The following is a 12417-nucleotide window of genomic DNA, read 5'->3' on the forward strand; positions in this document are numbered from 1 at the left end:
TTAAAAACAAAGACGCAAAAAAAACAACCATATATATATATATATAAAATATAACATATACATATATTAATACACACACACACACACACACACACATATACCGACTCCTACAGTGAGTGTTATTTTACATAAAGTAAGGATAAAATATGGTTCATAAGACAACTTTAGGTGGATGATAATGAGGATTATTATCCCTGTTGCAAAGGGAGGTTATCTGTTGGTTCCGCCAAGTACTGGTCTTGGACATTTTACCGAGTAATGTACCTTATTATACTGTAGATATTATAATTCTGTGAGCTTCTCACAAAATACAATTATCTCAGAGTTAGATACTGCACATCACTTCCCACCAGTCAGATTAGGTCAACTTCATTATGGCTCTTGGCAATGACAAGAAATGAATAGAAACTCAATTATACATTCAGATATTTTAATCATTCAGTATTTTTCAGTCGCATCAATGTATGAAACAATGATCTTGCAAAACAATCCTCCCTCTCCTCTTGGACATTTAGACCTTGGGTTCCAGATGCCGCGGGTTTCTGCACAGCACTCCCAATGCTGCAGTATGAGTAATAGTTTTCTCTTTGCAGGGTGTTGATGTTTTTAAGCTTCAGGGAACTTTTTTTGGCCATTAAAATTGTCAGTAAATCAATAATCAAACTAATGATATGCAAACTTTCTTGCGTCTGTGTGTGTTGGTAAGAGATGTCTCGTGCCTGAAAAAAGCTCATGTACTCTGGCTACCATCATCCCCAGGACAGACTTTGATGTCTATTCACTCTAGGCTAGCAAGGTTGGCATCTATCTTTGCCCTGGGCCCTCGCCAGCATGCTGGGCAGGGCAGAGGTTGGGGTAGATTTGGAATGGTGTGCTGTGGAACAAATCTATTCTTTACTAGGAAAACATTATCTACATAAAAACCATCAACTTTTAAAGGAGAATGAAGTCAACAGGGACAAGCACTTAGTATTTTGGGAAAGATTTGATGGAGCAAGTGTTTATAGTTTTAACGAGTTGCCCTCTAGGTGCAGGTCAGCAACCCTGATAATAAACATCATGGCGTGATGGGGGAATTTATTCTTGGCAGTTGCTCCTGGGTGAGAAACTGCATTTAGAACTATAATAAGAGTTATTTAGCCCTGCACCTAACTGCAGCCTTTGGGAACAATTTGGATCATACTTTGAAAAATAACCTCATGAAACATTTGCAAATAAGTTAAAAGTAGATGTTTTGCTGTCAAAATTCAATGTCATGATCACCTAACTTGAGGGGATTTGCACATTTAAGGATTGTAGACCACTCCAGTAGGTGCCATGAGCTTGTCCTGTATGACTTTTTTTGTTGAAAATGAAAACAGTAGTAGAATTTGAATGAACAGAATTTATTTTGTTCATTCGGTTTTGACAAATTACATTACAAGTAGGATTTTAATATCTGGAAAGTATTACCATATAAATTTTAAGACATTTCTGTAACTTCACTGTAAAGTCCCTACACTGCATTTTACAATCTGTAACATTGGGCCAAGTTAGGTATGAAATTAAATGGGTTGCTTTATGGCATTTTTATATTTTTTTATCTAACTAGAACACACCGGCAAGAAAAGATTTTTTTTAAAACTGTACACTTTGTCACTATACTAAATTCATGCAACTAGGATTGATACAATAAAACACAACACAGCAATAATAAAAAAAGATTTGGCTTTTTATTGTGATAGAGTCTTGCATTCTTCAACTACAAGTTGAATTTCATGACACACCGTAGTTAACAGAAGCCCACATCTCTCTGGTAGATAGAGAAATACAATCAACAATTCGACAATCTGTGGACTGCTTTTGGAAAATGGATAGATTGTGTACTTGAGATATCTGGCATCCAAACTTATAACTGGAAGTGCACCCAAACCATAAACAACAGTGAGTCTGTTTTTAGATGATAAACTTAGGCTTGTAAAAATGTGTGGCTCAAGCTTTTATAATGCTTTTTGTGGACAATGTTGCAAGGGAGTGTAGAAAATTGGTCATTTGACTCATGGTTCAATGACAGATGATACAAATCACTGAATTACAGGGGACATCCCTTGAGAAAGGAAGTAGGAACTGTTGTGATTTTGCTACTAATACATAATTCAGCGCAGTTTTACTGCTCTAACTGCACAGTTTCAATTTGACATTATCTTGAGTAAATATGCATTCCCTATTGTCAAGAGCTGTTGTTTGCTTCTTTCCTTTTTTTCTAACTCTTCAACGTAAATGTACATGAAACAACATCAGGGACTGGGGAGGAGGAAAAACATCTCCTCTATGACAGGAGGATACAGGGTTTATGGAAATTCAGTGTTAATTGCCACAGATATCACCTTCAAGCACAATTTAAAGAGAAGTTATCTCCCCCTTTGATTCCACATTTTCTTAGAAGTCTGGAAATTTCTGTCCAACTCATATCAAATAAAAAATATCTCGGAGGGCTCGTAGGGCAATCAGAGACGTGACTAATCCATAATTACCCATCAGGCAGGTGCTTAGGCTCCAGTAGAAGCCAATCTGTGTGCTTTCCTCTACCCTCGTTAGGATTTTTAGAAGACATTCATCACCAGATTGTTATAGGCTACATCATTTTTCTGGGGCATCAACAACATTTTACATCTGCTGCATCATTTTATATTACCAGTATTCACCCCAATTATTTTATGATTCTGAAGTTTTCGACATTTAGTTCCCCTATGACTTGTATAGTTAACATTGAAGCTTCTTGACTTTTTTGCTTGAAGTGAACTTACAACCTTAAAAACCAAGGTATATTTTGGAACACACATGTATGCAGTCTGTTTGTTTTCCAATGTCTCGTGAGTGCTTTGAAACAAGTCTCATTTTGGAGTTGATCTTTGTCTTTCCTCGAAAAACAAGAGTCTGTTCTGTTCTCTTTTAGTCACTGAAAAATGATGACTCAGTGGCCAAGAAGGATGTGCAGAGGATTCTGGATCTCAGCCACAAACAGAGGTAAAGTGAGGTATCATGAGTGACTTAGACATGAGCTACAAACAGTGCTGTTGCTACTCACGCAAGTCATAAAGATTAAGGTCAAGACCATAACCATCAGTAATGTGTGGTGAAATGATCAAATCTAAGGCATGCAATTTTTTTATGAACATCAAACATTTGTAATTAAATAATAAATAAATAATGTCCTAATCCCTTCACCATCAATCAAGTGTTCATTTATCAATGATTTAATTATAATTATCACATATTAAAGCCCCTGAAAACTTCAAATCTTAAGTATTTCTCTATAACATCAAATATGCATAAATACACAAAAATCAAAGTGGGAAAAAAAACACATCTTTAGGTATTATTTATTTCAAGTGTAACACTCAAAAATCTTTTCTCACCCACGCAGCCTCACCAGTTCTGCATGGGAGTAGTTTGATACAAACTGATTGATAGTGCTGGTGACATAGACAAACAACCCAACAACTGTCATCATATTTTGATCCAAATGTTGCCACAGTAGATCCTGATTGGTGCATGGAACTGCCTCAGATCACCTTTTTTTTCTAAACCTCATCTATATCAAACAAATGATAAGGGAACAGAAAAGAAAATCAGAAATCTCTCATGTGAAATAATCAAAACTGTAACTTTTGCAGAAAATAGTGTGTTCATATTGGATCCCATCACCCATAGCAAAATAAGCTTATGAGGTCTGATGATTTATTCACCATTATTGATGCGGGTTATTCTAAGGCATTGCTCAGTTTGCTTATACATGGCAGTATACACAGAAGCAGTCGGATAATACATAATACAATCATAAATCATTCTTGTATATTTGAAAATAATCTGCCTGTCCTCTTTTTGTGAAAAAGCACATCAAGAATCTGTGATTTAGTGCTATATCTTTTTGCAGGCGAGCTGTAAAAGTGTTTACCTAAAGTGCTTTACCAGTTAGGATTGTCTGATTAATGTTGTGTGTAATGAGTCTGTTAATGATTAGGAGTCATTTGTGGCCTCCATGCTCTCTGAAATGTCAGCCTGATTGAAGTCCAGCCTCCTGTGTGCAGTATCTTGATAGCTAATCAATAGCCTATCACCAGTCCATGGCAGCTCTCACATGTCATCAAGCTAAAAACCATAAAGCAGCAGCTTAGCTCAATGTTGCCTACCAAGCATTTTGTTAGCCGCAATTTTTATCAAAGTGTCATTAATCCACCCTTAGAGTTTCATCTCTGCCAAGTGTGATTACTAGCTGACTCCATCATGGCGGATGCAGACAGGTGATTCATTGCAAGTCATTTATTTTTGACAACTCTTAACAGCCATTTGATTGCTTTTTTGAAAATAATTTTGCTACATACTGTAATACGACAAACAATGTTTACCAACAGATCAGGCACAGAAATCAGAAATGTTGCGTTTTAAGGTTTCAAAACAGCAACAATTAATTCAGCTGTGATTTAACCTGCTGTCAACCTATTTGTACTCACTCGTCGTAAGATTACTACTCTGTGCCTTCAAGGTATGACAATTTCACATTTACTGTGCCCTTTTCTGTCAGTTTGGGCAGTTTTGATGTTGTTTGTACAAAATGTTTCCAAGTGGTGGATGCAGGAGATGGGAATATAAATGAAATGCCAGAGGAGTGGTGGTTGGCTGGTTGCTGTGAAGAAAAATGTTTGCAAGGCTGAACTTATGCCAAGAGACAAGACCACTGGCATATAAAATATGAGAGTGCTGTATATGGCTGTTGAGCAGTGAGATACTCTCCACACAAACATTGAGCATTGCTGTAATACCTTCAAAGATACTGCCGTCTGACTACACCACTGACCGACTACGACCTTGTCATATAGTCTCAAACTTACAGCCATGCTTGGAAACAGTAAATAAATTGTTACCTCTAATTTAACTGAGCTCACTCGTAATGAAATGTCCACAAGCGTTTTTAAAACCACTGACCCACATCACTTGCCCACTTGATTCATAATTCAGTGTGCATTGCGGTTATCTGTGCACAGGAGCATCAAACAGTACTGAAATACCCATTGCATTCTAATTCATTAACATTTATGTTAAACATATAATGAATGCAGCACAAGACTTCATACAGAATGAATAAAATCAGTGTTGGGTGTTCCAAATGCTCATAGGCTACTGTATAATGCAACATAATGAATACTACATACTGTGTTTTCCTTATACTACATCTCCCTATTGACCTAGAATCAAACTGTGTTTTTCCATTTATATGATTTTTTTATTTTATTTTGGTTTGTCTTTGTTAAAAGGTGCATTGACACGATTCTTTGCATTTATTTAAGGGATAACTAGCTATACACTGAAGGAAAAATTGCCTGCAGCTGAATGTTTATATTCAAACTAGGAAACATAAAGGATTAAAACATGTGAAATTATGTTTGAGCCTTAAGAATGGTAAATGTTTAAAAAAAAGGGTAAATGTTTGCATCACTGCATCATTCATTTATACGGTGGAAATGACATGCCAAAATTGAATGTTACAAATATTAAGTCACAATGTAAGTGTGACTCACAAAACTTGACCTTGGTCATGAAAAAAAAATTACTCTTAAGCATAATCAAACATATCCAAACAGCTTTGTTTTTACACATTAAAAACATTTCAACATTTTTCTAACTGCTCAAAAACAGCATGAACTAAATTTAATACAAAATAAAAGATGTGAATATGTCAATGTTTTTTTTTTTTTGTTGTTTTTTTTTTTCAACAAATATTAAGATAATAGAGTGAAGAAAGCCATACAATAACAGAGAGTGCAGGAAGATGTGCTAACAGAGTGTTTCTCACTTCCCTCTCACTTGACAGAGAGGAGATGAAGTCCCTCCAGGCAGCCTTGCAGAAGCAGCTGGATGAGGCAAATGAGAGAGCAGAGAAGCAGCAGGCCACGGTAAGACAGAGCTGACCTGACCATCAGCATCCGGTCTTCTCTAACCGGCCCTGTCACCTGTCACACAGGTCCCCCTTAGTGATCCACGCTTATTAGCCAGCAGCGAGCTCTCTCGGCTCCTTGCCTCACCACTTAATTGAAACTCTCAGAAATAGCAAGAGAGCGCTTTGTGTACTGTCCACCCAACCCCCACCCAAACATTAACAAGATTGAACAAAGGCATTATAACCCTAAGAACACCTATCCATCTCTCTACCCATCTCTCCATCTACAGTATTAACCATTCCATTGTTCTATCTATCTGCGCTGCCCAACCGCACTGCCGTTTTAATGCATGGGCTCGGTGAAAAAAAATAAAATTCACAGGGAGAAAAAAATCATGCTTGATTTTGTGTGGTACACCCAAGGTATCAACCCAAGGGCGATTAATACCTGATGTTTGTGCAGGTTGGACAGGGCAATAGTTGATTTGTGATGGTGCTTGTGGGAGGGGGAGGGGGCATGGTACTTTAATGCGACTTTGCTCAACCGAATGTCACTCTGCTTCTAATTACGTTCCACACAGGCATCTTGAATACTATCTGACTTATTCAATAATGAAAGATGATTCTTTTTTTTAATTAACCATTTGGTCTATATGTCAGAAAATCAGAAAAACACACTCAATCACCATTTCCCAGAGCCCTAGGTGATGTATTGAAATTGCATGTCTTGATCGACTAATAGTCCAGAATCGAAAGCTATTACATTTATTATCATATAGGATTAGGGCTTCAACTAGAGTCAAAGATTATATCTTTAAATGTCTTATTTTATCTGAACAACAGCCCAAAAGCCAGATATTCAGTTTACTATAATGCATGACAAAGAAAAAGCATTAAATCATCACATTTGAGAAGCTAAATCCAGCAAATGTTTGACTAAAACAATTATTCGATCATCAAAATTGTTGCTGATTAAGTTTCTGTTGACTGAAGAATGGATTAATTGACACAGATGCAGGTCTATATAGGATAACAGAGAATCTTCATGTGTGGGAATCTGCAATCAGTGAATGCTTTGCTTTTTAATTTGATGATCAATATACCTGATGAGAAATGATATGAAATGATTTTAAAAGATGCTTATTTGTTTTCTGTTGATCAATAAATCGATTAACTAATCATTTCAGTTCTAGATAATTTTAGTTTTTACAAATGATTGTAAATAACTAAAGTTTGAATATTACATCTTCATGTATGCAGATGATATTCTACTTATAATTGTACTAACTAAAGTATAAGAGTTGAGATGTAGCTCTGTATGACTAATTTATGAGAAACAATATTATTTTAACATCTAAATCCAATTAAATGGCAGTTGTGAACAGATTAAGTTTACTTAGAGACAATTACCTAGACGTGTCTCCACTATACAAGGCTCCAAAGCAGGAAAAAATTATTTAGGTTAAATTACTATTGTAGAAATCATATTTGACCATCATGGTCATATATGCATATTGACCGTCTTGAGAAGAGACATTGGTGTCAGCTCAAAATATTCACCTTTGGTCACTCTACTAATCATGATTAGTAGATAATTCATTAATAACAATATCACATAATTAATTTTTACTTATAACATCAACATTAAGAAACAAATAATAATGAATTTAAAATGTGACTATGTGACTGATCACACTTGGAGTGTGCCTGATATTGTTGTTTTATTATATATATATATATATATATATATATATATATATATATATATATATATATACACACACACACACACACACACACACACACATTATATACATACACATTATATATAAATACATACATACGCATTCATTGTTGAAAGGTTCTGCTTATGCATATGCACTATCTTACTTTGCTGTCCCATGTTTGTATCCTCATACATTCAAAGAGGCAGCCTCCCGTTCTGCCACAAAACTCCTTATCAACAAATCATCAAGAAGCCTGACTGGCTGCACGAGCCATGGAATGCCTCTGGGATTTCCAATTCATGCAAATGAAAAGCTTTTCCTGTTATATTGACTTTCTGACCTGACTTTCTATGCACAGTCACAAGGTTTAATGTGCACCGTGACATTACAGTCAACAATCAAATCATCTGCACTGTGAGATAAACAATAGTACAGTAACATTTCAAGTGACATTCATGCCATTTTCCTAAGACCAAAGACAACTCCCGGTTGCAGGGTCTTATGTTTTCAGTTTGACATTTATGTTCTGTTAAATGGTATTTATCACCCCCGCTTAGATTCAAGATTAAAACGAACACCTCTGCAAATGTGGGAAAATTTATTGCAGTTTCTGATGTGCAGAAATCACCAAAAGCACACATGGATCAAAAGAAAAAAGCCAGCATTCTGCATGCTCTGAGTGTGTGTTTTGTAATTTCTGCACATCCAAAGCTATAATAAATACTACCACAACTTTGGTACGGACTGAAATATCTAAACAACTATTGGATGGATTGATATGAAATTTTATACAGATATTCATGGTTCTCAGACGATGTAATCTAATAATTGAACTATATTTCCTATGGACACCATCCAAGACATGTCGTTGTCTGAACAACAATATCTCAGTGCCACTTTTCAGCGGGAGGGTGCAAGTCTCTCAGACTTGCGTGTCTCAACAATTATTGGTTGTGCTGCACTTCAACGAAACAAACTCAGGTATTTTCAAACCGTATACCATGCAAAGGTAATCTTTGACTTAACGTCTAAACCAAAAGGAATTCTTGGAGGACATTTTAATATTTGGAGTATTATTTCGAAGGGAGATCAGGTTCAACATCTATTCACAGACTCTTATTTGGATTTCCTGGCTCTGAGTGAAACTCAGCAGAACAATAATATTCCAACAACTATGATTGATGTTCCTGGGTTTGCTTGTTATAGAAAAGACAGATGATCAGGAAAAGAAGGGGGAGTCCTGATCTATATCAGAGACACCCTCAAGTGCACTGAAATTAAACTGGATAGGTTTGATTTAGAATGTCTAATGTTAAACATTGTCTTGTCACCTCAGATGAATTTGAACATTGTAATTCTGTACAATCCTTCTTCTTTCAATATGTCTTTTTTGGGATTTAGATGAATTGTCAAAACTGTTAAATTGTCACAGTGAAACTATATTACTTGGAGATTTTAACATAAATTGGCTAGACAAAGGCAGTAAACAAAAACCCAAAAGGATCACAATCAAAATATAATAATAAATATAATAAGCATCAAATGCCCAACAAGACTTACACTAACAAGTAAAACACTTATAGATCTACTGTTTACGAATAAACCTGAGCGAGTGATAAGAACTTTAAATTTATTGAGAGGTCTGTCTGATCATAATTGGACCTTCATTGTCAGGAAACTGATGAAGAAACGTTTGCGTCTTTGCTACAGACCAAATGTCAATAATCAACAGAATGAGATTCAAAAGAACGATATCCCTCAGTTTGAGAATGAAGTCCTAAATATAAATAGGGATTTAGTCCTGCAAACATATGATTTAAATAAATATTGTAATATCTTGATGGATTCAGTTGTAGATACAATTAAAATATGTATAAAACCATTCAAATGTGGTAAAAAAGGCCTTCACTGCCTTGGGTTAATAATGACATGACAGATCTCATATCATTATTACTAATGAAAAGGAGGGATCTCACATTTAAAAATAAAATCACTTTCCACAAAATTATACATGGATACTCTTACTTTTAAAGTGATCAGTGAATTGAGAAAAGCAAAGACCGCCTACTTTATGCTGTTGATTGCACAATCGTTAGGAAACAGCTCATCTCTTTGGAGAAATATCAATAAACTTACTAAATGAGAGTCTAATCAGAGAAAAGGAATAATTCAATTGAATTTAAGTGGAGTGATCAGTTCAGATAGCATGGTAATTGCAAATGCACTTAATGCCTATTTTGTCCAATCAGTGGAAGAACTGGCAGCAAACTTTAAACCAATAGAGCTGTCAGAGACTTCAGTAAATGACATAGAGAATTCCTTTTCTATCATACAGACTGATCAAGGTAAAATATATATTGGGGTTAGACACTGATTTCATAAAAAAAATATACTGATACTCTGATAAGGCCTAGTTTATCCATTTATACTGGGGAATTTCCTCAAAAATTTAAACAAGGAATTATATCTTCAATTTTTAAGTCTGGAGAACCTGACCAAGCTTGTAATTATAGACCGATCTCAATTCTTACTGCAATCTCGAAAGTTATTAAAAAGTTAGTGGCAGAGCAGTTGATCAGTTTTCTTGAACGAAACCAGCTTCTGCTTCCAAAACAATTTGGGTGTCAACCAAGATAGTCAACAGAAATGGCTATATGTTATCTTATAGAAATTTTTAAGAGGATTCTAGATGATGGTGAAGTAGTGGGAGAAGTATTTTTAGACCAGAAAAAGGCCTTTGATACTGTGAATCATGAGATACTTCTAAATAAACATAAAAAGCTGAACTTTTCCCAACAAGCACTTAGCTGGTTTAAATCATATCTGGAATCCCGAGAGCAATGTGTCAAAGTTAAAGGTATGACATCACCCCATGGAAATTGCAAAATGGGCATACCACAATGTTCCATCCTGGGACCACTGCTCTTGTGATTATACATTAATGTGCTACCAGACAGCTGTAAAGAGGTTGGGTGCCAAATTTGCGCTGATGATGCAATCATTTATGTATCAACAAATACTCCACATCAGACTGCAAAGTTACTGAATAGGCGAATGGTTGGTGTCTCACAGTGGCTTCAAAATAACTTCCTAACTCTGAACTGTGCAAAAACTGTTTCGATGTGCTTTTCAATAAGACGAAAAATGTGTGATGGCTTTATGGTAACTATTGATTAGAAAGAAATAGAGAAAGGAAGAGACAGAGATGTAACCGACCTGTGTGCTGGTATTTGACAAGTTTTTTTTTTCTTCCTAAAAACAAATAATGATAAAAAATATTTGTGTGAAACAAATATTCATAAAAAAAAACACTATTGAGCTATGTCGAATAATGTATTTGTATTCAGGCACACCTCTAGTAGATACAGGGAAATGATTGATTTATTTATTGACTGGGACTGTGTGCAGTTTTAAACATTAAAGATGCACTGCACCAGAGTTAGCTCGAAGCTAATTTGAAACCATAGTCCCTGACAAAAAAACATACAACAGCACAACAACAAACAGTACAAAGCAAAAAAAACAAAACAAAAAAAAACACAGAACACACCATGCAAAATACAAAGCTACACACAGCACACCACATACACCCACAATGTCAATTAGAAATTAATAATGAAAACTTGTTAAATTAAAAGCAAGACTACCTGCGCTAATGAGAATACCATAGATGGAGTTTAGACTCAATGGTCACACAGCTGATTGGGCTTTAATAGATTTTTTAATTTGGCCTTGAATGTATTAATTGAACCACTGTTCTTCATATCATCAGGTAGGGCATTCCACTGAGTTGTGGCTTTCACAGAGAAAGCTGACTGCCCAAATGCAGTGTGACAAAATGGTATGGTACAATCTTGTATTGAGGATATTCCGGAGGATCTAATAGAAATTACTGAGTGAGTGTACACAAAGTCACATAGTGGAGGAGGGGCAAAACCATTTAAATTTTATAAACTAGGCACAAATTTGAGAATAATCTAAAATTCTCAAAGCTTAGTAAATTGTATTTCTCCAGTACCCCACAGTGATTGAAATGCATTGGCTTTTTTCCAGAGTTTTTAGAGTTTGTTTGTATAAGGACTCAAGAGGTCTTATGGCTGTTTCTCCAGCCTGCCCCCAACATGTGATGCAGTAAGACATATGAGAAAGAATCATAGCTGCATAAATATCTTGGCTGCGTCCAAAGAGAGACAGTTTCTATTATGTCTAAAATTTGCTAAGTTGTACTTTATGGTTTTAACCGTTTTTTTTAACATATTTCTTAAAGTTCAAATTTGGATCGAGTGTCACACCAAGATATTTAAAATCAGTAACTATGTCAGTTTTTTCACCTTTGATGAAAATATCAGTGTTAGAGGTTGTACCATAGTCTTAGAGAAAAACATACCCTTCGTCTTGTTTACATTTAGACTCAGACATGATTGATCAAGCCAATGTGTGATCCTTTCCAATGCAATTGTTAGCTTAGCAGAAGCTAACTCAGCTGTTTTTGCATGTGTACATAACGGTGTCATCTGCATACATTCATAGTTCTGCATCATGACACTGTTGAGGGAGATCATTAATATATAGGCTAAATAATAGGGGACCTAACACTGACCCTTGTGGAACACCCATTGTGCACTTCATGTTACTTGACAATGTGTCACCAACTTTAACACACTGTCTCCTATTAGATAAATATGAAGACATCCATGCCAGTGCTCTAGATGAGAAGTTACATTTAGAGTTTCGATATTAAAACATCATGATTGACTGTGTCGAATGCTTTAC

General features: G+C 35.6%; 1 protein-coding gene across 1 annotated transcript in view; it reads left to right on the top strand.

The window, feature by feature from the left end:
- luzp2 (leucine zipper protein 2) overlaps window positions 1-12417 on the top strand; it is a 165615-nt gene that overhangs the window by 82098 nt on the left and 71100 nt on the right. The window contains exons 3-4 of the mRNA XM_067575340.1: window positions 2936-3006; window positions 5852-5933. Coding sequence (XP_067431441.1) covers window positions 2936-3006; window positions 5852-5933 — 153 coding nt within the window. The remainder of the gene's footprint in view (window positions 1-2935; window positions 3007-5851; window positions 5934-12417) is intronic.

The sequence above is a fragment of the Thunnus thynnus genome, chromosome 1, assembly GCF_963924715.1.
Source record: "Thunnus thynnus chromosome 1, fThuThy2.1, whole genome shotgun sequence".
In the NCBI taxonomy this organism is placed as follows: Eukaryota; Metazoa; Chordata; class Actinopteri; order Scombriformes; family Scombridae; genus Thunnus; species Thunnus thynnus.